General features: G+C 41.8%; 1 protein-coding gene across 5 annotated transcripts in view; it reads left to right on the top strand.

Annotated features, from left to right (window-relative positions):
* The window catches only part of fgd5 (FYVE, RhoGEF and PH domain containing 5), a 174,501-nt gene that overhangs the window by 74,429 nt on the left and 75,455 nt on the right, over positions 1-24,617 (top strand). For all 5 annotated transcript variants that reach the window (XM_008105321.3, XM_008105320.3, XM_008105322.3 and 2 more), the window contains exon 3: positions 7,020-7,149. In XM_008105321.3, the coding sequence (XP_008103528.2) occupies positions 7,020-7,149 (130 nt within the window). The remainder of the gene's footprint in view (positions 1-7,019; positions 7,150-24,617) is intronic.

The following is a 24,617-nucleotide window of genomic DNA, read 5'->3' as shown; positions in this document are numbered from 1 at the left end:
TCTGATTGTGATCTAGAAAACACCAAAAAATCGTCCAGGTAGATGATCAAGAACCGATCTAGATAATCCTGAAAGATGTCATTGACAAAATGCTGGAACGTTGCGGGAGCTCCACATAATCCATAATTCATAACTCGGGACTCGAATAATCCGAATTTAGTCTGGAAGGCGGTCTTCCACTCGTCCCCTTCTCTGATGCGAACTAGATTATAAGCCCCCCGAAGATCCAGCTTGGTGTAGACCTTGGCTCCCCGAAGTCGGTCTAGTAGGTCCGAGATCAAGGGCAGGGGATAGCTGTTCCGCTTAGTGATATTGTTCAATGCTCTATAGTCCACCACCAAGCGTAAGTCCCCTGATTTCTTTTTCACAAACATCACTGGGGAAGCGGCTGGGGATTGAGAGGGTCTGATGAATCCCTTGCGAAGGTTTGACTCTATGAACTCCCTGAGAGCTTCTTGCTCCGGTTCAGTCAGGGAGTAGAGATGTCCTCGCGGGATCGGGGCCCCCTCCACCAAGTCAATGGCACAGTCATAAGGTCTATGTGGGGGTAATCTCTCGGCTTCTTTTTCATTGAATACATCCCAATATTCTGAGTACTTCTTGGGCAAGGTGATAATGGGTTCAGTGTCTGTGGCATGGCAGACCTTGGCTACAAGGCAATGGTTTTGGCAATATTTTGAAGCAAACTGCAGTTCTCTGTTGGACCAGGAGATGCTTGGGTCGTGAAGTGTCAGCCATGGAATTCCCAAAATTACAGGGAAATGGGGAACCTCGGTAACAAAGAAGGAAATCTCTTCCATATGTTCCCTTATCCACATTCTGGTGGGTTCCGACCACTGGCTTACGGGACCCGTCTTGAGGGGGCGGCCATCGATGGCTTGCACCACACGGGCATTCTTGAAGTCATGGTATTGTAATCCCAGAGAGTCGGCATACTCTCTATCAATGAAATTGTTTGTAGCTCCTGAGTCTATCATGGCATGGACCATGACTGGCCCCTTTTTTGCTGACCACAAGGTGACCACTAGAAGAAATAGGACCCCGGTTGGCGGCTCTTGAGTGGGTTTTTTGACCGGGTTGGCGAGCCTCTCTACGCCCGGTCGCTGGCTTCCCCCGCCGGCTGTGCGCCAGCCGCCTCAGACGTCTTCGTCTCCGTGGAGGACGCCGCCGCCAGACGGGCGGGGGGCTTCCCTTTGGCTGGGCACTCTCTGGCGAAGTGGCCCCCGTTTCCGCAGTACCAACAGAGATTTAGGCGTTGGCGGCGGGCCTTCTCGGCGGCATCTAACCTGGGACGCACATTGCCCAACTGCATCGGCACCTCCTCGCTCCCCCTGGGGTATGGGGCTGGTGGCGGGGGTCTCCATACTGGACGCGGCTGGACGCTGGTGGGAGCGGGAGGTTTCACCCCAGCTCTACCGCTCTGGCCTCGGACCCATTGTTTTCTGTTGGCAAGCATGACTTCAGCTCGTAAACATTGATCAATGAGTGCTTCAAGAGAGTGGGGGGGATCCACTTTGGAAATTTCTTCCAACATCTCGATGTTGAGACCCTCCCGAAATTGTCCTCTGAGGGCTATATCATTCCATCCGGTGCTGTGGGCCAGCACTCGGAACTCGGCTATGTACTGGGACAAGGGTCTGTCCCCCTGAGAGAGGCGCCGGAGTTTATGGCCGGCTGCCTCCAAATTGTCTTCGATCCCCCAAGTCGCCTTAATGTGATCCAAGAAGTGTTGCGCTGATCTTAGGTGTGGGGAAACTTGGTCGAACAGTGCCGTCGCCCAGTTGGCCGCTGGCCCGTCTAAAAGGCTGTAGATCCACGCCACTTTGATGTCTTCTTGGGGAAACTCGGCATTGCGGGCCTCTAGATAAGCTTGGCATTGGCGACGGAAAACATGAACCTTAGAAGCTTCTCCAGAAAACTTGGTTGGCAATGCCAGGGCCGGGAGTCGGATTCCGCGTTCCTTCAATCCCTTTATTTCTCCCTCCTGCGCATTGAGCTTATCACGGATGCGGTCCACTTCCTCCTTGTCGATGGTGTAGCTGAGCGGCTGGCCTCCCGGTCCGGCTCCAGTAGACATTCTGGCCTAGGTTAATTGGTGCTTAGGGTGGCGGAGTCAAACTGTCACGACCCAGGCTTCAGAGCACCAAAAACCATACACAGAGGCCAGAATCTATCTAATATCTTTATTAAGGAAATATATATAGTTAAATAAAGCAAGTGTATGAAATAGTCCAGAAGTAGACCTTTCAGGAAAGGTCAAAATTAGTCCAAGAAAACAATGTCCAATATGAAATATTAAGGTCCAAAGTTGTAATCCAATAACCGAAACACTCACTTTGCCAGGCAAAGTGAGGGGAGATGACAAGGTCCTTTAGTCCATGAACTTGAGCAAGGCTAGGAAATAACTTGAAACAAGGCTTGATACAAGGCAACAAGGAACGAGGAGCGAGAACAAGATCCGTGGAATTACTTGGCAAAATCCGGAAGACAAGGCAAGGCTGAGTCCTGGAAAACAAGGCAAGGTCCGTGGAGGTAAACAAGGCTGGAAACGGGAACGAAGGCTTGGAAACGGAGCGAAGGCTTGGAATCAGGAACAAGGCTTGAAACAGGAACGAGGCTTGGAAACGGAGCGCGCTGTCCACACACAACTCACTCCAGTAGCTGACGAATTGACTCCGCAAAATCCCTTTGTGGGTAAAACACCTAAATAGGGTCTAGTTTTCCCACCAAAGAGCAGTTCTCTGGGGAACCAGAAACGAAAGCTAATCTCTGAGTCCAGATGCATGACTCCTTAAGGTTTCCCATGGAAAGCAGGCTTAATCAGCTGAATTCTTAGCAGCTATCCTAGCACTCCTACGAGAGGCCGCTTGAACTCCTCTCTGTTGTTTACAAAACTCGTGGCGAGAAAACACAGGAGATTTAGACTCAGGGCTTGTTTGACAGATTTCTGGAAGACAAATCTCTTGCAGGTGCAAGGTTCCCAAATCTGGCTGGGAAGGTTCCAATTCTGACTGAGACGGTGAAAAACCCAAGTTCTCCTCTTCATCTGGGACTACAGTGCCATGAACGGGACTACATGGCCCATGACTCATCACACAAGCTGACACAAGTCCACGGGGTAATGCTTTGCATAGCTCTGGTCTACAATGCCCTTCTCTAGTCTTGTGTAACACATCTGTAGGACACTAAGGCAGCTAATTCAATGCATCAACATTGAGATGGGGAACCACCTCTTCTGTAGCAAGCTTCTTTTGCTCATATCTCCAATCTAATTTTAGAAGAAGGAAATGTGTTAAAACCAAAGAAACTATGGCACTGATTTGAGTTCTGCATAGATCTGAATAGAACGCTAGTTTGCAAAGTTGTTTCCCATGGGCTGGTGCTCCCATGAGACAGAGTGATGTACAGTTAGTTTTCCAGTTCATTGGGGTAAGGGCATAGCAACCTCATGAAAGTGATGAATTATAAAGAAATATTTTTTTCTATTGAATGCCTGTCAAGATATTTTTTTAGTTCTTTCAGCATAGCGTTATGGTCAATTTCTGCTTGAAGCTACCCACAGAATTGCACTGGAAGACATACAGATTCTTGGAACCTTATCACATGCCCCCGTCCCGCCCCTCATGCAAGCATGGTGAAATGGCAGGCACATAGGGCGATTCTGTTGAACCATGCACAGCTCCAGTGTGGTGACACTACCCCCATCGCACGGGGGGGGGGGGGATGGACGTTGCCCAACAAGGGCAGAAGGGGCAATACGGGAGCCTTCCTGTCTTGATGGGGAAGCATCCTGGGGCTGGTTGAGTGTGGGGCCTTGGCCAGAAGTTGAGGGATGTTGTGTGATGGGCTGTGTGCCCATCTGTTCCTCAACTGGCTGGCAAGTGTCCTAGGATTCTTAAACTAGACAGTGTGATGAGGTCCCTAGAGAGGTGTTCTTTCTAGAAATCTCTAAGTCATCCAGCTGACTGGAGGAAGATGACCACAGAGTCACATTGGAAGACTTCGGGATTTCTAGCAAGAACATTTTAATAAAATAAAATAAAATCGATAAATTATCAAATCTACAAAACTCAAAATCTGAAATGTGGAGGGACGACTGTAGTTGATTCAAGTAGCATATTATGGATAGTGTAAAGGGGACAGTGAATGTCCACAGTTTTTTTTTTTTTTGCAAGACAGAACCCTTTTGTGAAGTCTGCCATGTTCTTCTAAGCAAGCCTAATATCCGTGAGTGAGATAGAACATGCTGTTCTGTCATCATTATTGAATCAAGAATCATCTGACATGCTTATTGTCTTGTATAGGTGGAATTATGTAGTAGTGAAAGGGAATGACCATTTGTGTTTCACCTCAGGCAAGAGGACTATCCCTACACATGACATTTGAACTGCCATGCTGTAATCACCACAGTATAGTGATATCTCAACAGATTGTACCAAGAAAACCCCATCACAGCTTTCCCTGAGGGTCACCATAATTCAGAAATGACCTGTAGTCAAACAACAACCACCATCTCTGATTCTATCACCTAAAAATTCTGGTCCTATCATGCTTTAGCCTAGGAGTTCCTAAACTAAAGCCCACGGGCTGGATGTGGGCCTCCAAGGTTATTGACCCCCCCACCCTAAACTTTAGACTTAGGGTCACTTTAAGTCTGAAATGTCTTGAAGGCACACAACAACAACAACAACAACAACAACAACAACAACAACAACAATCCTAATTAACTTGACTATCTCATCAGCCAAAAGCAGGCTCACACTTCCTATTGAAATACTGGAAAGTTTATGTTGGTTAAAATTGTTCTTCGTTTTAAATGTTGTGTTGTTCTTTCATGTTTTTTGCACTACAAATAAGATATGTGCAGTGTGCATAAGAATTTGTTCATGCTTTTTTCAAACTATAGTTTGGCCCCCAAACAGTCTGAGGGACCGTGAACCAGCCCTCTGCTTAAAATGTTTGAGGACCCCTAACTTAACCAAATCAGTTCTAAGGACAATCAGGATAGACATTTTTATATTGTGACTGTACAATAGGTTTATTTCTTTGGGTTTTTGTGATGTGGTGAAGCAGTTTTGAGCATGTTCTAATAGTTGTCATGATTCCGACTTTAAAGAGTGGGCAGTATCATACATCAAGATTCATGGTTGATTTTAACTCTTTTGGGAACAATTGGAATAATTTTTTAACTGTGCCAGAATTATCCAGAAGTCCAGATATGTTTAATTTGCCATATGAAGAGAGATTAAATAAATGATCTCCTTTTTTACACTTTAAAATAAACGGAAAGTGTTGTACTTTGCCCATAAAATGAGAAGGCAGGACTCCCTAGAAGAGACAGTAATGCTTGGATAGGTAGAAGGAAGCAGGATATAAGGAAGATCCATCAAGGAAGCCACAGCCCTGAGTTTGCAAGACCTGAACCAGATACCAGATGACATGGAGATCTCTCATTCATAGGGTCTTCATAAGTTGACTTGATGGAAACAATAACAACAAAGCTGGGCTAAACATCATCCTGCTAATTTAAAAAATCTTATTCCAAGCAGATCCTAAACTAATTATACAATACCTCAGACAATAGCTCATAACAATTGTTAATAATGTCTTTTGCATATGATGAGACCATAATGGCTTTAAAATGAACAGCAACTGCTTAGGGAAGACACCTGTGACACATTTTCCCTGAAAACACAAAAGACAACTATGTAAATGCAAGCCATTACGATTCCCTTAAGCACTGCAATAGGCAACTCATCACCTTTATGTTTCTTCTTCTCCCTGCTATTAGAGACTGCTAGACTTTAATTCCGAAAATAGCTCCAGGTTGAAGAACAGGCAAACTGTCTTTCACTTAACTGGGTCCTTATGTGCAAGAACCATAGTCCATCACTCATATCTGATCGATCACTTGGTTCAATCTAAGCCTTAAACCTTGGGCATCAACTTTTCCAAGTTTCCAATAAAATGCCTGGCCAAAGAACTTTCCCCTTTTCCAAAGACTTAACCTTTGGAGTCACTCTTATATGATGAAAAATTATCTCTAATGACTCATCAATATTATCATATAAAATGGTCTGACAAAAGCAAGATATCTTCTTGAACAGGTAGCTGTCCAGATTTTGCCATTTGTGTATATCATATCTGTAGAAAACTTTAGTCAGACATAGGTGATCTGTTTATCTGTGGACTTCCTTTATTATCTCTACATAGGGTTGTTTATTTTCTATTTTATCGCAAAATCAATTTCTAGTCAGAATGCACAGTAATGGGCTACATGGACATGGTATACAAAACACTTCCTGTGCACTATATATATATTATGTGTGTGTATATGAATATATTAAAATTCATTAAACATTTGAAAAATACTATAGAACTGGTTGTTGTGGTGATTATGTGCCTTAGATTCAACTCCAATCTATGCCATCTGTATCCTGGAATTTTCTTGGCAATATATATTAAGAATAGATTTGCCATTGGTTTCCTCTGAGGCCGAGAGAGTGTGACTTGCTCAAGGTCACCCAGTGAGTTTTCATGGCTGGGAAGGGATTCAAAACCTTGTCTTTTAGAGTCTTAGTCCAATGCTTAAACCGTTACTGGCATTCTGGGAAAATTGCAAATTAAAATGGGAATAAATTCCAGAATGGGGTGCAGAGGAAACAACAGGAAATATGAGGCCAGACAATGGACTGGGCAGGTATCAAGATACAAATCCTAACTTATTTCATTTTTGTTGATGAACAGAAAAAGTTTTTTCTAGAGTTTGTTTTGATCTATTTTATACCATCTGTTTTTTAAAATGGCAAAACTATTTGGTATATTTTGATTTATTAAAAGATATGTAGTTATTTATTGTTTTAAATTGACTTTATTACCGTCTAAGCTGTCCCGAGATCCTGGGAAAATCATGAGACATGAATATGAATGAGACATGCCCTACAATTTCAGAGTTTTGTTGCATGCATTCATATTGCATGAGAGTGTCCAAAGAATAACCTTTTTCCTTCTGTTCACAGTGCCTACACAGAACCTTACAAGGTGTGCCCCATCTCTATGATTCCTCTTGAAGATGTCACATCGGATGAAGAACAGAAAAGCTCTGGAGATGAAGACAGCAGTCAAGGGGATCCCAGCCTCATCCACAAGGTAAAAGTCAAAAGAGATTTTTATGATTTTGGAACAGTTCAAGAAAGAAATCATGTAGACCTTGGGAAGTTTACTAGGCAATTTCTACTACTATTCCCAGTATGGCTAAAGCAGTGTGATGCTGCTGAGAGCAACTGTCAGGCCCTGAGGCAAAGCTGGATACCTGAGAGCCGCCATCTGCCCTGCAAAAGATCCTAGTTTCCAACTCAAGATCCGTTTCTTCTTCTCAGAAAAGATATTTTAGACACCAGGAAGGAAGGGACAAGGGGAAAGACAGGTGTGTAAGGGATAGATCATAGAATCATAGAGTTGGAAGAGACCATATGGGCCATCTAGTCCAACCTTCTTTGTTGGTGTTGTTTATTCATTCAGTCAGTCTTCGTGACCTCATGGACCAGTCCACGCTAGAGCTCCCTGTCGGCCATGGTGACCCCCAGCTCCTTCAAGGTCAAGCCAGTTACTTCAACGAAACCATCCATCCACCTTGCCCTTGGTTGGCCCCTCTTTCTTTTTCTTTCCATTTCCCCCAGCATCGTGATCTTCTCCAAGCTTTCCTGTCTTCTCATGATGTGGTCAAAATACTTCATCTTTGCCATCTTTGCCTTCTTCCCTCCAGTGAGCAGCTGGGCATTATTTCCTGGAGTATGGACTGGCTGGATCTTCTTGCGGTCCAAGGCACTCTCAGAATTTTCCTCCAACATCACAGTTCAAAAGTGTCTATCTTCCTTCGCTCAGCCTTCCTTATGGTCGAGCTCCCACATCCATAGGTTACTACAGGGAATACCATTGCTTTAACTATGCAGATCTTCATTGCCAGTGTCCAACCCTCTGCCAGGCAGGAAAAATGCCATCAAAGAAACCCCGACAAAATGAGATACTCTTCATATGAACTCTTTAGCCTTCCCAGTAGTTCCAATGCACATCTTTTTCTCTTCCTCTCCATTGTTTAGCTGGAACATTTGTTTCTGCTAGGCAGAGACAATGAAGAAATGATGGGCAATTAAGAGTTTCCAGTTGTTCCACATGTTTACCACTGAGATGTTTGTGAAGCAGAAGTAAGACATGACTTCAGTTAGTTTATGTTTATTCAGTCATTTATACTTGGGAAACCAATGTTTTTTTAAAAAAAAATATATTAGACTTTTCTAATGACTGGACTGTTAACACACTGAACTTTCTTTAGAATGCACTCCTTGCAGTAATCCTTCTCATAATCAGGTTATCATGGATGTTTGCAAAAGTTAAACTTACAACTGAATATATAAACTGGGCCCTGATATTATTGTCTGAGACTCCTCCCTCAGGTATCTCTAAGACAGAAAGGGAGGTGGGATGGTCAGAGAGGAAAGCCCTGTTTGGTCGGGGCACCCTGTCTGTAGGAGTGTCTCCCTGGGAGGGATACAGTAAAGTAATCCTTAACACAAGATGAAGTAGTTATAAAATGTAGTGCACACAAGCGAGTTTCAGTGCATTGTCACCAAGAAGAATTGGCAGACATAGGTAATTTTGGATGCCGAAAATAGTACCAAGGATTTGGAAATGAGCTAATCTTGTAAAGACAGTATTTGGGCTGGTCCAGTAGCAAGAGAGAGCTTTTGATTTTCTTTTAAGATGTTTTGCTTTTTGGTCTATGGTTTCCATCTCCCAGGAGAAAATCAGCATGAATAAAGGCATGAGATCACCTAGCCGATAAGATCTATGGTTTTATCTGGAAAGTGTGCTTGGAAAAACAACCTTTTAAATAGTTTCTAATATGGATGATTGGGATCTGTTAGGAAATAAAAGATTTGTAATTTTTCGATTTCATTTAATTCTTTATTCTACTGTCTGTGCATATATTATATAGTCTTAAATAAGGCTCAGTTAAAAATGAATACATTCTATTATCTATACTGAAATAGTAATTGCATGATTTAGACAAAGTGCACAATGTTAGGTCCTACTGATAATAGTGGGAAAGAATGAAGTCCAAGCAGTCCTCACGTTACAAACATCCGACTTAACAAGTTATAAATGGGGTTGAGACGACAGGAACGGAGAGAAATCTACCCCCTAGGAAGGGAAATTCAGCCCTCAAAATTGATATAATGGGGAAAAGGTATATCAACTGAAACTTTATCAATCCTTGTTACCACAACAAACCACATTTTTCAAAATTCAGTTATCACAGTGCAATGAAATCTTCTGAACAGGGGGCACTGACAGCAAAACAAAAACCGCATGGGTGTTAACCCTTCCCTATGCTATCCAAAGCTATTATACTGTGTCCGTGTATGTGTGTGTTTGTGTCCGTGTATGTGTGTGTGTGTGTATGTGTGGAGTTACACTTAAGAAATGCATATATTCTGAATTACAAACAAATTCAATTTAAGGACAAACCTACAGAAGCTATCTTGTTTGTAATTTGGGAACTGCCTGTGTGTATTTCCCAAGTGAAGTCAGTGGTAGCTGGCTGTCCTTTAATTTGTCTGAGTTAGGACTATCAAATTGAAAACTGTCCCTTTAATGATTGTGTAGAAGAGGGAATTTCCACAAGTGCTTCTTCTTGCCTGGTTGCAGTATAAGCTAAATTTGCTCCCATTCCCTCTTCCGCACAGCCATTAAAAGTACTGGAACTGTCCCCAGTTTTTATTCTGGCAACCCTATGTGCATTATATTTTTAATATTTGTAAGAATAAGAGGCCAGATGAAATTGCATGGTCACAGCTTTTTTGATTGTGCCACCATTTGTATGTGCAGAGATACCCTTTGGATTTTGCCAACTCATTTTCATAGCCTTTTTGTTTTTACCCAGACATGATATTGTCTTTGGGACATCTCCTAAACATTCCTATTCTATGAAAATCTAGTCCCAACAAATATGTGATGAGGCAGCAAGATGCTCTGAAACAAAGGAGGCATACAGCACATAAATGCTATCAAACCTTTCTCTGTACCCCCAATCTGATTATGTCTTGGGGGAACTGGCAAGTATTATGTACAGACCAATATTTCCTCTTTCACATAGGACAAACAGCATCTTATTGAGGAAAAAGTCAAACTTAAGCATGGTGCAAGGAGAAAAGTTGTAGACCTTGCCTCCTCTACTGCCATGGCTCCAATTCAGTGGGCAGCAATTTCAATATTAGAATCATAATTTGAAGAGACCTCAAGGGCCATTCAATCCAGCCCTATACTGCCATGTAGAAACACACAACAAAAGCACCCAACAGATGGCTATCTAGTCTCTTCTTAAAACTCTCCAGAGAAGGAAACTCCAAGGCAGCATATGCCATTGTTGAACTTCAAAAGAGAAAAATTGAAGAGGAGAGGATGGTTGGAAGAATCAGCTTTGGATCTCTTTCATAATATGTAGTTTGGCCTTCTGACTGTCTCCTCATCCCAGAAGTCCCCATAGCATTGTTCTTAAATACTAGATCTCTAGGCTGTGCTGACACAGGTTAATTGTGCATGGGGATCCATTGAAAAACCTAGCAGATGGTGCTGCTCTAGAGAACTCCCAGCTATAGTTGATGTCATTTTAACCTCTCTGATACTCTTTAGAGAAAATTGTGTCCTTCACATAGGTGGAATTTCTTCTTTATATTACCTTTGGTTAAATCGCCTATGAAGCATATTGGAGCTGTCATTCCCATGGGTGGTTTCTTTCACTATTTCTCTCTCATTCTGTCTTTGTTTGCTTTTTCTGAAGGTGACTTTGTTTCCCCTTGCTTTGCTCAACAGCAACAAATACTTGGAAGAAAACTTCAGAGCAATGCACAAAAATGCTTTCCTTTTCATTTTCATTTAATTCTCATTAAATCGCAATTATAGTTTGAGACAAGATGTGGTTTTTTTCAGGAGTATTTCCTCATCACTTCCAGAACCAAACTACTGCGTAGATGTAGTACTAGGGACCGACTGGCTCCTCAGTGCTTTCTCTCAATAGCACAAAGCAGCCCCAACTCAGCAGCAAATATCTGAGCTTCATTTTGGCAAACGTGCAGAGTTCTTGTCCTCTCTTGTTCTACTTTCTAGCTGGTCTTTTTGTGTGGCACTATGTGTGAGGGCCTCTGTTAGTGCCCATAAAAGATCTGCCAATGATGCTTTCTCTTCTGCCTTGTTATAAAGCTTGAATGTGGGTTAGGAGGAGGGCTGTCATATTGCTCATCAAAATAGGTAATTTTACAACACAAGAGTCATGTGTGAATAATATTTCCTAATGTAATAGCAAAGGAGATTGGTTGCCACAGCACCAGCCTAATAATGCTATTATTTATATTGTTATTTATTGAATCTTTATCTTGCCTTGCCTTCAGGCAGTGACTAGGGATGTATCATCTACTACACTGTGGAATTAATGCAGTTAGACACCACTTTAACTAGCATGGCCCAATGCTTTGGAAACCTGGACCTTGTAGTTTAGCATGGCACAAGCACTCTTTGACAGAGAAGGTGAAAGACCTTGCAAAATTCTAACTCTCATAATTTCATAGGATTGTCCATAGCAGTTGAAGTGGTATCAAACTGCATCAGTTCTTGGCGGTGGGTCCATAAATTACCATGAAGACTTTTTCTGGATCCGCATGGTCGATCATAATGAGGACATAGATTTCCTGGTGGAAGGCAGTCATGACAAGGGTTTGCTTGACTTGCCTTTCTCTTGGGATTTTTCTTCCCTTTGCCCTGTATTTGTGCCTCTTCAAAATTCATAGCGCTGTTGGTAACAGCTGACCTTCAGTTAGAGCGCTCAAGGGCCAGGGCTTCCCAATTCCCTGGGTTTATTCCACATTTTAAAGTTAGCCTTAAGTCCATCTGTAAATCTCTTTTGCTATCCACCAACATTCTGTTTTTCATTCTTGAGCTGAGAATAAAGTAACTGCTTTAGGAGATGGTGATTGGACATTCAGACAACGTGGCCACTCCAGAGAAGTTAATGACAAAGGATCATCACTTCAATGCTGGTGGTCTTTGGTTCCTCCAGAACACTAGCATTTGTTTGCCTGCCTTCCCAAAGCATTTGTAGACATTTTTGAAGGTCCCGAGGATGCAGCCATGGCAGTTGAAGTGGAATCATTGTGCTATAAATGTGTCAGATTTGTGTTGATTTAGCTCTTGCAGATGTACTGCAACCATAGGTGCTTTACATAACACCACAAAAGGACTAGCTTGTGTGACAGACAACACGTTTTGAAATTCCCACTACTATATAACCACTTTTTTTCGTGTCAGGAGTGACTTGAGAAAGTGCAAGTCACTTCTGGTGTGAGAGAATTGGCTGTCTTCAAGGATGTTGCCCAGGGGATACGCAGATGTTTTTGATGATTTACCATCCATGTGGGAGGCTTCTCTCATTTCCACGCATGGGGAGCTGGAGCTGATAGAGGGGGCTTATCCACACTCTCCCCAAATTCAAACCAGCAACCTTCAGTTCATCAACCCAACCTTCAAGTCATCAGTCCTGCCAGCACAAGGGTTTAACCAATTGTGCCATTGGGGGCTCCTTGTATAACCACTAAAGACACAGAAACCCCTTCTAGTTTTCAATTTGGCAACTCTACGACAATAGTAGTGTATTTCAACACAGCACTGAAAATTATACATAGAAAGCAAAAATATTTAATGGTAAAAAATAAATGTCAGCAATAATGCTAACATTTACCCAGAAAAAACTCAGGACACAGGTGTTTAAAGGTCATAACAGAAGCAATTACGTGTAATTTTGGATTTATAGAAAGTAATTTGCACCTGTCATTTACTTTAGATGTAGTCTTGTCTGCCATTTTCTCTGGATGTAAGAGAAATAGAAAAAGTACAATTCATTATGCGTACGTCTCTGCTGTCTAGGGTTTTGGTACAAAAATTAATGTGATATGTGAAACTCGGAACAGCACACATCCTTCCTCATCTGTCTGTTCAACTTGATTCCTCTCCAAGGGGAAGCAGCATTCATGTTAAGGCTAAAAAAAGGGAAAGGGAGTCAGATACAGTGAATCACTATTTGCCTGGCTCTTTATACTGTACACACACACACACACACACACACACACACACACACACACGGTTTCAGAGGGATATCCATAACCAACAGATTCAAACAGTGTCTTTTCATGTTGAAACATTCTATGAAAATATTTTAAGCATTAGATAGCTAAAAAATATACACATTTCATTGAAGACGTATTCATATGATGTACAAGTCCTGTAAATAAACATGGAAAGCAATGAGCTTTGTTAATCCAAGGCCTTAGAAAAGATGCTTTGTTTGGACAAAAAGGCTTTATTGTGTCCATGTTCAGTTCAATGCCTCTATCTTCAACTCTGCCAATTCATTAGACTCACTAGAATTGAGTAAGGTTCTCTTTTAAGACTATGTTTCCAGAACCCCTTCGTCAGGAAAAGTTTTTTTTTTTTCAGTTTGGGGTATAGTCAGTGTATAGTGATTACTTTCAGTGTTGAGTTTTCTACTGTTGTCGTTCGTTTGTTGCAGAGAGCACTTGGTCGTTTTTTGTTTTTGTTTGTTTGTTTTGGTCATCTTTACTGATGTCAGCAAAGGCATCCACATGACTTGGAGGCAGATCATCCACTTCTTTCCTTTCCCCAAGTCATGCAGGTGCCATTACCAACATCAGGTGCCCAGGGGCAGCCAGGGGCTCTTTGGAGCTCTGAAGTTGATGTTGCAGGAACTATTACAGACAAGGTAGGGATGACCATCTAAGGCAGGTATGGGTAAAGCCAGGCCCAGGGGCCGAGTGTAGCCCCTTGGGCACTTTTCTCAGGCCCTCATCTCTTTCACCATCTTATTCTTCCTTCCTTCTCTCTTTCCTTCCTCCTTCTCTACCTCCCTCTTTCTCCCTCTATCCTTCCTTCCTTTCCACCCTTTTGTCTTTCCTTCCTTTCCTCTTTCCTCCCTCCTTCCCTCTCTCCCTCTTTCTCCTTCCTTCCTTCCTTCCTTCATTCCATTTTGTCTTTCTTTCCTTCTCTTTCCTCACTCCTTTCCTTCCCTCCTTTTCTCCATCTCTCCTTCCTTCCCTTACATAGTTTCATCTTTCCTTCCTTTCCCCTTTCCTCCATCCTTCCCTCTCTCCCGCTTTCTCCCTTTCTTTTTCCTTCATTCCTTCATTCCTTCTTTTCCTCCCCTTCCACCCTTACTTCGATACTTCCCTTCCACCCTTTTGTTTTTCCTCCCCTTGTGTCTTCCCTTCCTTCTTGCCTCCCTCCTTCTATCTCTTCCTTTCTCTTTCCTTCCCTTCCCTTCCCTGGAGGCTTTTCCCGCAGACACTGTCTATTGGGAGTGCTTTGATTGTGCCTCCCTGCATGGCAGGGGGTTGGACTGGATGGCCCTTGGAGGTCTCTTCCAACTCTAGGATTCTAGGATTATATATCAGGAGCAGGCAATATGGGAGCTAACGGAAACACTTTTTCTCTCCTGTCCACCATCTCATCCTGACCAAGATCAACCCTTTTGGGATCCAAATGTTTCCCATCTTTCCTTCACTTTCTGCCACTGAAAGTGAAGAGGAAGGGGAGGAAAGGGGAGGAAAGGGGAGGAAAGGGGCTTGTGGAGAACCTCCTCCCTCCCAGATCACCCACCCTCCTCCGGCCCATCATACGTCCCCCAAGCTAGAACATTTGCCCATGCCTGGTCCAAGGGGTCAGAACTGGATTTAGCCATGTGAATGGGCCTGATGACAAGCACTCCAGAAATGAATGTAGTTATAATGTTATAATAAGTTCCAAAAACATTAGAATGTGCTATTCTGTAACAAAAGACAAACAGCACCTTATCTAATAAGCTGTCTTCAAATTTCAGAAAGCTATTACAACATAGGAACTGAATGCCAAATATTTTTATTTTAATAAAACCTAAGAGACTGCCAACCTAGCAGTTCGAAAACATGCAAATGTGAGTAGATCAATAGGTACCACTCCGGCGGGAAGGTAACGGCGCTCCATGCAGCCATGCCGGCCACATGACCTTTGAGGTGTCTATGGACAATGCCGGCTCTTCGGCTTAGAAATGGAGATGAGCACCAACCCCCAGAATCAGACATGACTGGACTTGACATCAGGGGAAACCTTTACCTTTAAGAGACCGTTGCTAGATTGTTCCCCTTGATAGAACCTTCTTTCTAAGAAGTAAGCTCCCAACACTTCAGAAGACTGCATTTGAGTGCAACAACAGTTTAACAAGCATGGCTTTTTCAGGATTTCATGTACAGTACTTGATATTTAGGTCATCTCTGGGAATGAGACACCGGTTCCCCGCCCAGGAGAGGTGCCAGAAATGGCAACAACAGAGCAAGGGACAGGATGGTGAACAATCACAGCAGGCAGAGCAGACCTGTCTGCAAATAAAGGAAATAGCAGGCCAGGCCATAGAGATTTTGCAAAGAGCCAAGCAGCAACAGGCTCTCTGGTGCAGTGTGTCAAATTGTCTTTGCCATTCCTTATCTTTCTACTGGGTGGGATTGGTTTCCAGGCTCCATTAATCATTCTGTTTTGCAAACCTTTAACCTTCATATAATGGAGCAGGCATTCAGTTATTTAAAAAAGAACCTCAAAACATAGGCTAAATTTTGGGGAATGACTGTTTTGTGTGTTTCTGAGGAAAGAACACATTTAGACAGCACATCCCTCCTTCCTCAGTAGGACATATAAAGTTAAACAGATTTCCCATGACATGGTCTGATGCACCTCTCTCTTAAGAAAGGCAACAGGAGACAAAAATCCCTGGTTTCTACAGCCTTCTTTTGCTTTTTCAACTAGCATACATTCCCAGTATTGCAGAATCCTTGGCTATTAGAGCTTCACCTATTAATAACCAGACATTAACCACCAAGTTTTTCATAAAACAGACCACAGCTCCAAATAGGCATGGCATCAATATGGGTTCAGATCTAGGCATTATCCAACCTGTCTATTGGTTAATGGAGTACTGTTAACCCAGGCTGGACAAAAAGTTCCAGATGACATATATATATATATAGGAGTCCATGTGATAATGCCACTATCTTGTTCCCATGCCATCTGGAAGAAGGGCACTGGCATGGCTCGCTCTCCTTCCCTGGCTGATCGTGATCCTAACTTCCCCTCTTTCCAGGTTTCCTAATTGGGTCTATGTCATCAATCCCAAGGGATATCCATTTCCTAGCCAACCGAATCCTGATTCCATGCCAAATAGGCCAAAGGTTGTGACAAGATACTAAAAGATAAAATTGTAACAATGTGATCAGCATACTGATTTCTGGGAAGGAGAAACATCATTGCTAAGATAGCGAATTGTGCCTACCTAGCTATGCTTTATCATCTAATCTGGAGTGTGGTTCAAGCAGGACCAGGGACACTTCACCCAGCAGTGGATGGAAGAAAGCTTACTTGGACCATATCCTGCTGACGGATAGTAGGCAAGGTGGGGTCACCCTAAATAGGAGCATTTTGCTCCCTATTTTGTTTGATGGCGCTGATAATAGATGTGTATGGGTAGATGTAGCCTTTATTAATATTAGATTTGTCAGTGTTAGATTTGTCAGTGTTAGACATAAAACAAGAAGCTGGGAAATTTTATGATCTTATAACTTAGTCTGCATCTGTCATCTCCTAACATAAATTAATACAATTTTGTATATGTAGAGTAGGATTTATCTTCTTAAAGAGAGTGGGAGGGAAAGAAACTTTTCTTTGGCCAAATTTAGGGAGAGAAGGGGACTTCAGATTTGGAGAGGGGGGGGAATTTTATACTGTATCTGCAGTATATATCAGGTAACTAAGGGTAACTACAAAACCCCTGGTGGCACAGTGGGTTAAACCCTTGTGCTGGCAGCACTGTTGACTTGAAGGTTGGGTTGCTGACCTGAAGGTTTTTGGTTCGAATCCAACCCAGGGAGAGCATGGGTGAGCTCCATCTGTCAGCTCCAGCTCCTCATGCGAGGACATGTTAGAAGCCTCCCACAAGGATGGTAAAAAGCATCAAAACATACCAGCATCCCCTGGGCAACAGCCTTGCAGACGGCCAATTCTCTCACACCAGAAATGACTTGCAATTTCTCAAGTCGCTCGGGCCTGGAAAAAAAAACCTAAAGGTAACTGTTTTATTGACTTTCAAGAAATGAAAATGCTGTTACTTTTTGTGACTTAAAACACACACATCTACATGCTGTAGATTCCTAGCTTCTGATACAAAATACATTCTTGTAATGCCTGTTTTATCATCCCTTCAGCATTCACAACAAAACAAAAAGGACAGAAAAAACAAATACAGCACGATCCCCGTGGGGGAATATGTTATAACATCCCTCAATAATAGTAAACCCCGTATTTTGACTCTACTTAGACAGGAAGCTTATCATAGAGTCAAATTGTGATTTGACTCTATGATGGGAATCATAGTGATGGGAATCTTTTATCCATGGACCATGTGGATATGGAGTCCATGGATAAAGGGGCTGTACTTTACTCAGACCTTGTGATATTCTTCCTTTAATACATAGTAAAGACACATCCTGTATATACTGTCAGGAAGTTATGGTTATGCTGCAAATGGGGCTGTGCTTAGTTAGTTAAAGATAAAGGTTTTCCCCTGACATTAAGTCTAGTCGTGACTGTCTCTGGGGGCTGGTGTCATCTCCATTTCTAAGCTGAAGAGCCAGCATTGTCTGTAGACACCTCCAAGGTCATGTGGCTAGCATGACTGCATGGAGTGCTGTTACCTTCCCACCGGAGCAATACCTATTGATCTACTCACATTTGCATGTTTTTGAACTGTTGGTTAGCAGAATTGTTAGTTGTTAGTTGCTAGCATTGTTAGTTGGGGCTAACAATGGGAGCTCTCTGGATTCGAACTGCCGACCTTTTGCTCAGCAAGTTCAGCAGCTCAGTGGTTTAACCTGCTGCACCACCGGGTTAGTTAATGTACAATTATAATGCTATACCTTTCATATTGGAGAGAGGAATTAACTGCAGAACCTTCCAATGAGAGTCAATGTGTTATAATGGTTTGGGTGTCCGACTAGGACTCTGAGTAACCAGTACTCAAATTGCCACACAACTATGGAAACACACTGGGACCTTAGGCAAGTCATTCTCAGCTTCAGATGATGGCAATGGCTAACATCCTCTGAAGAAATCTTGCTAAGAAAAAGTAGCCAATAGGGTTAACTTAGCAATAGAATAGCCATATGTCAGAAAAGATACACAACAATGCAACTTCTCCATTCTGGTACATTGCTAATGGAAAAAACCTGTCCTGAAAGGAAACAGGGTAATTCCTAATCTGACAAGAATGAAGGAATGGTGTAATGAATAAAAGTGCATGTTCCAAACTGATAAACTAGTTAGGTCTTTGTGAAATAAAAAGTACCTTATATGCTCATGTATAAGTCTAGAAATTTTAATCAAAAAATCACACACACCCCAAAAACCCTAAGTTGATTGATCCATACATCAGTGTTAAAACTGTGCCTTAACTTATAAAATCTTTCTCTGAGTAGAGAAGTGAAAGGTAAGAAATTAGTATCTCATCAGAGGGGCAGGGGGAAAGTGGGGGAAAGCGGAGGAAACTGTCCTCTTTCATTCCCTACTGTCCTTCTACGTTTTTTGGGATAGCTGGCCATCCCACATAGTTTTCTGTCCTTTCCCATACTTTTTCCACTTCCTCCCTGTTTTGTGCAATTAGGAGTTGAGTAGCACCTGACCTCTGCAAACAGAGTCTTCTCTCCATTTTCAGGTTCTGGCAACACGGATTCCCACAGGCAGCCACCAGAAGTGGCTGTGTGTTGTGGGATGGCTTCTGTGGGACTCCGTTTTGCCAGGACCTGAAAATGGGGAGAAGACTGCATCTGATAAGGTCCTTAGTCTGGCCTTTTTGAATGCCTGGGTGGAAAAATGGTGATGGCAGCCAGGTGCAGCCGACCTTCTGACCCCCTTCATCACAAAATGACCCTCAGCTTATTCATGGGTTGCATCACAATCCTTAATTTTGGCCCCAAAATGTGCCCTCAACTTATATATGAAGTAAATTTATTCATGAGTATATACAGTACTTGCAAAGCATGTATGGCCTTCTGAAGCATATTGGGTCTTGTGAATGCTTTCCCTCAAATATCAGCTTGCGTGTCTTCATTATTCATCCTGTAACTCTGTCCTTTGGCAAACAAGTGGCACAGCATCAATAAGATACATGCAATCCTTTCAGAGGAGCAAGCTGTTATTTTAGCCATGCTGTCTGTGCCTTTTCCTGCGTTATCTGTCCAATGCCACCTGAGCATACAAAGATGGAGACAGAAAGGAAGGGAAAGCCAGCCATGAGAAGAATGCCATGAGGGAACATTATACACTTCCTAGTACTGGCTGCAGCTTGTGTATCATTCCCACCCCTTTTTGTCTAATTTCAAGCAGGTTGTTTTTCTCATGTGAGCATTACTTCCACTACGAGTGCAATTCCACATTTGTCTTCTTACATATAAGTCCCACTGAATTCAGCAAGGCTTACTTCCTGGTTCCTAGGAAAAGAAATGTACCTTTACACACTTTTATACATAAATGCATCTGATATTTGCTAAATATAGAGAGATAATCAAGGTAATAACAATAGCAATAACAATACTACTACTTCACTGTGAAGTTTTTGCTATGATATGTTTTTCCCTATATATAGTTACATAAAAAAAGGTGCAGTAAAGGATTAAGAATGGCAGCTACCGCTAAAATAGAACAATTATAACAATGTACTGAAGTAAAGGTGAGAATGTGGTGTGCAATTTAAAACTTCAGAATTGTGTGTTTCTGGAATTTTCCATTTAATATTTTTAAAATTCAGTACAAGTGAAACCAAGGATAAAGAAGACTACTGTGCTTGTAACTAGGGGAGTTTGTGGGTTTGTTCTGAAATTATTGAAAGGAGCAAGAATCAATTCAATTTTTAAAAATGTAAACATTTCTTTTCTGGCTCCTTTGGCATGGTTCTATGGTCACTTAGTTAGCTATACAATCACTCTGGAGGACCTAGAAGTGCCTAGAAAACACACACACACACACAATTGTGTACTGTATATGTAGCATTGGAGGAGGAAACAAATACAGAACTCAACCAATGATGAAATCTGCAAATACTTAACCTGCAAATGGGGAATAATGACTATATTAGATCAGATTATGACTAATAAATATATAACCGAAGCACACAATTACTTCAACTTAATAGAACAGTAACAAGGAATTGTCAATTACCTATAAAAGCAAAAAAAAAAAAAAAAAAAAAAAAAACAGAACCAAAGCATATACTCCTGAAGAGAGAATGCTTCTGGAACATGGCCATACAGCCCGGAAAACTCACAGCAATTCACTACTGAAGTTGATTACAGTCAATCCCTTAGCTCCTGACACAGAAGAAGAAAAAACCAAAAGGGGGAAAAAAACAACAGCACACTTATAGGAATTTAGACATATTACTTAAGACTTTACCTTTGGAGGGTGTCTTTTGAGTTGTATTATCAATATACTTTGAGTGTTTTGAAAGAATTTGATTTTTTGTATCTCTCTTTGACTTGGTTTTTCTATATTCCAATAAAATGAATATTGCTTTCCACAGAAAAGAGTTGTCTGGTCTGGATGTTGTAATTACTTCTTTTTTGTCTTCTTTTTGGAGAGTAAATTCTTGAACAATTTGATGACTTTTATGGCTGTGTTGACAGATTTTTATGGTTTGTTGTGGTCAGGTCTTGTTCAGAGTGAAATAGCATTTGATAATGCCTTGCTTGTGCCAACAAAGCTGGGTGCTGAATATTCTGAGAATTAATATTTTCCGGTGTAGATGTCTGGTGCCCAGCAACCTATAAATCAGTAATTGCAAAACTGAAATTATTGCTTTCAGTACTTTAATATCAGCACTGCAATTTACTGTAGATACTTGTGTATAAGTCTAGAAATTTAGTCAAAAGGCCAACCCAAAAAACATGGATCACCTTATCCATGGATCACTGTAAATATTGTACCAAAACTGTTCTCAGTGATCCCTCTCCTGAGGCAGCATTGGCCCTTTCGCTTTGTCACAGAACGGCCCTTGACTTATCCACAGGTCATTTCAAATCCATACTTTTGGCCTCACTTTATACATGAGTATATACAGCATTTCACTTGTTTGACTTTTTTTTTTCTGTGTGTGTGTGTGTGTGTGTGTGTGTTTGAAGGGGTCCAAGTTGTAAGCTGCCCTGAGTTCTCTTCGAGGTGAGAAGAGTGGGGTAGAAGTATAGTAAATAAACGAAAATAAATAAATTGTAGCTTCATCAGTAGTGAGCCACACATGCACACCATTTTATGAACTTTGCAGTTTGAAAAGTTTGAAAAAGATTTAAAATTTTTCACTAAAGAAATATGTCTCTCCCTCCTCTCCTTCACTGCCTTTATTTTGAAGAAATAAAGCTTTTTAATAGTGTGTTGAACATACAGAAACGGCTCACCTCCTATGAGCTGATTTCCTCATGAACCAATGGGAAATAATCCTTCTATCAGCAAATTCCAGAGTGCGTTCTTGTTTTCCTGTCTTCAGTTTCCTTACTCTCAATACCGACAAGAAGTGGAGTGGGTACTATTTTGAAAAATCACTTAAGATGCGAATGTCTTTATGACCTTGGTGCCACCTCCCAGATGTTTAGAACATTTCCTTTTTAAACAAAAACACTTTTTCTCCACTCTTTCTGAAATTGCCTCTGATCTTTTTTAAACACAGTAATGTTACTAGTCCTTGATCTGCCCCTCTGTTCATCATTAGAGAATAAGGTGTTACTTAAACGACATTGCACAGGGCTAGTACTAACTGAGTGCTAAAGATAAAAGTATATTTTAAAAAACTGGGAAGGCCCTCAGATTGCAAGGATGATAAGGCTATAAAAAGCAATGAGGCTTGACTAGGCAAAGAGCCAGAGTGTTTTGGTTTTTTTTTTTGTCAGATCCATGGCTTCCTTCACTAAAGCTCAGACTGAACGGCAGGACTGAAACCTCTGCTGCTACTGGGAAACAGAACCCTAGGAAGGAAGCCCACAAAGTGCTCAAAGTTTGGCTAGCAAATAGCTAGCAAGGTCACTAAAATGAAATGGAAGCTGTTCATATTTCAGACTTTAGTTCAATACAGTTTTGGGACCCTGATAGTTGAAGGATCCCCACTCCCTCCATCTCCCTGTTCCCAGAAGTCTGTCTCCGGACACTGTCGTCAATCCCGGAGTTCATTTCCTGGTTAAACAAACAGCAATTAAACAACACAAAATGGGGCAACGCCTAGAGACACTGTCTCAGAACTTGCCCTAGACAGGCCATGTGACATCAGGGGTCTCAGTGTTTTGACTTTCAGCTGAAGACAAATTAATCATGAACAGAATGACCAAGGGTGACAAACTGTATACAAGAAGGGAGAGTGAACCTTGGTCACCAGTGAAAAATGCTCTGCATCTTGGCAGATCTGAGCCAAGCCCATCAGTAGAGGACGTGCAGAGCTGCTGGTATTGCTGCCCCTTCAATTTCATCACCTCTTAGCAGCACCACTTAAAAGGACTTCCTCTGTACCAATGTTTCTGTGTGTGTGCATGCAAATATGCATAATACACAATTCATATACGCATGTGTGCATTCTGATTTATGAAGGGCAATACAGTTGAAGACGGGCTAGCACAGCCAAGGAAGCTTTCAGGATCTGAGCAGGGCTGCTTATAACAGGGTCTCTTGGTAGCCTCTCATCACAAGCTCATGATAAGTCCAAAGCTAATTATATAGTTCATAAAACACATTGGCCTTTTTGAAGTTCCATATGACTCTCTTTATTTCCTGTTTTGTGTGTTATTCTTTGATTTTTGGGATAGCATTCATACCATTGGTAACATTTTATCTATGATCATGGGAAACTTTATGTCTCATAACATGAGCAAGAATTATGATGGGTAACTGAAACTACACTTTCTCAGAACAAAACTCTTTTAATACCTATGCATTGGTAAATGTCAAAAATGTAATGTGTACTGACATTTAACAGTAATTCTTCTGGTTAATATGAAACAAAAATTCTTCTTAAATATCATCTGTTCCAAATCCAAATTATTACTCTATTTATCACATAACAGAGAGGAGATGATTTACCATTTGTTTAGGTGCCCTTTTTCATGGTGGGAACATGTGAACCCCTTGGGATCCAGAAAAACAGCTCTGGAGAGCCACCTACCAGCAGTAACCTGTTGTGTTTGAATCTGCTTCTGAGATGTTTGAGAAAATTCAGATAACTCAGAACATAGTAGTGAGCTTTTAAAAATATTTTATTGGAGAATTTTCAAAGTATATTGACATTAAAAGATTAGGGATTGGAGAGAGGGAAAGAAGGTAGGTTAGGGAAGGGCAGGGGAGTAGTGAGTAGACTAGTAAAATGGAAAGCGAAAAAGAGAGAGGGATGAGGCTAATAGGGTTTAGAAAGAAAAGGGGGGAAGGGGGAAGTGGGAAGGAAAAGGGGGTGGGGGAATAAAATTTGTGACTTCCATTTTTCTTCCCTACATTCTCCCTTATATTTTTTTAGTCTCTTTTCCATATTTAGGAAAAGAAAAAAGAAGCTGTCTTATACCCTTTTCGTCACCCAAGTTTTGGACTCTTTCGTTCTTTGTCATTTTCTTCTATATATCTAAGTACTTTTCTAACAGTCTCCAATCAGTTGGTTTAATAAGTCTTCCAGTATTCCTTTTCATTAAAAAGTTAGTCTGTCCATAAGTAGTGAGGTTTTTAATTGGGAAAGCTCCATACACCAGTTGTTCCTTTTCTTCTTGGCCTCATTTTGACCTACAGAAAACTATGCAGGACTTGGGGTTTGCTTGCTGAAGTAAAGCATGATCTGTTTTCTATGTGTACATCTCTAGAGATATTAATATGCAAAGGGGCCTTGTAGGACCTTGGAGACTAACTGAGAGAAAGATGTTGGTAACATAAGTTTTTGTAGAATGAGGCTGTGTCTACATTGGCCAAGTAATGTGAACTCTTTCCAAGTTTCAGCTGCTGTGGGGAGTTCCCATGACAAACTGAACTCACAGCAGAAGCACTACCTCAGACAATTCATCCAATGCAGGGAAACATGGAGTTTATTTTGGACTTTCCTGGAAGCTTCAGAGTAATCCCAGAGTTTTGGAGGGATAGTCAGCTGGATGCAGCCAAAGTCATGGTCCATACATCCAATAGACCCACTGCTGCATTAGCAGTCATGAACAGCTCCCTGGTAGAGCCTTGCTGGTCACACTGCTTCTGGTGAGGTGACAACAGGATGCCTAGCCTTGTGACCAGGAGAAACAATATCACCAGCAAGCCTCCACGAGAGCGCTGCTTGTGAGCAGCAACACAGTGATGGTGGCCTCACTGTCAACCCATCCATTCATCTGGATGGCAAAAGGCCTCTGGGAATGTTTCCAGGCTGCATCAGGACAGATCCAGAGAAATTTACCTTGCATTAATTTTGTAAGTATAGACATAAC

This window comes from Anolis carolinensis, chromosome 2 (genome assembly GCF_035594765.1).
Source record: "Anolis carolinensis isolate JA03-04 chromosome 2, rAnoCar3.1.pri, whole genome shotgun sequence".
NCBI classification, from domain to species: Eukaryota; Metazoa; Chordata; class Lepidosauria; order Squamata; family Dactyloidae; genus Anolis; species Anolis carolinensis.
This window is presented reverse-complemented; position numbering and strand designations above follow the sequence as displayed.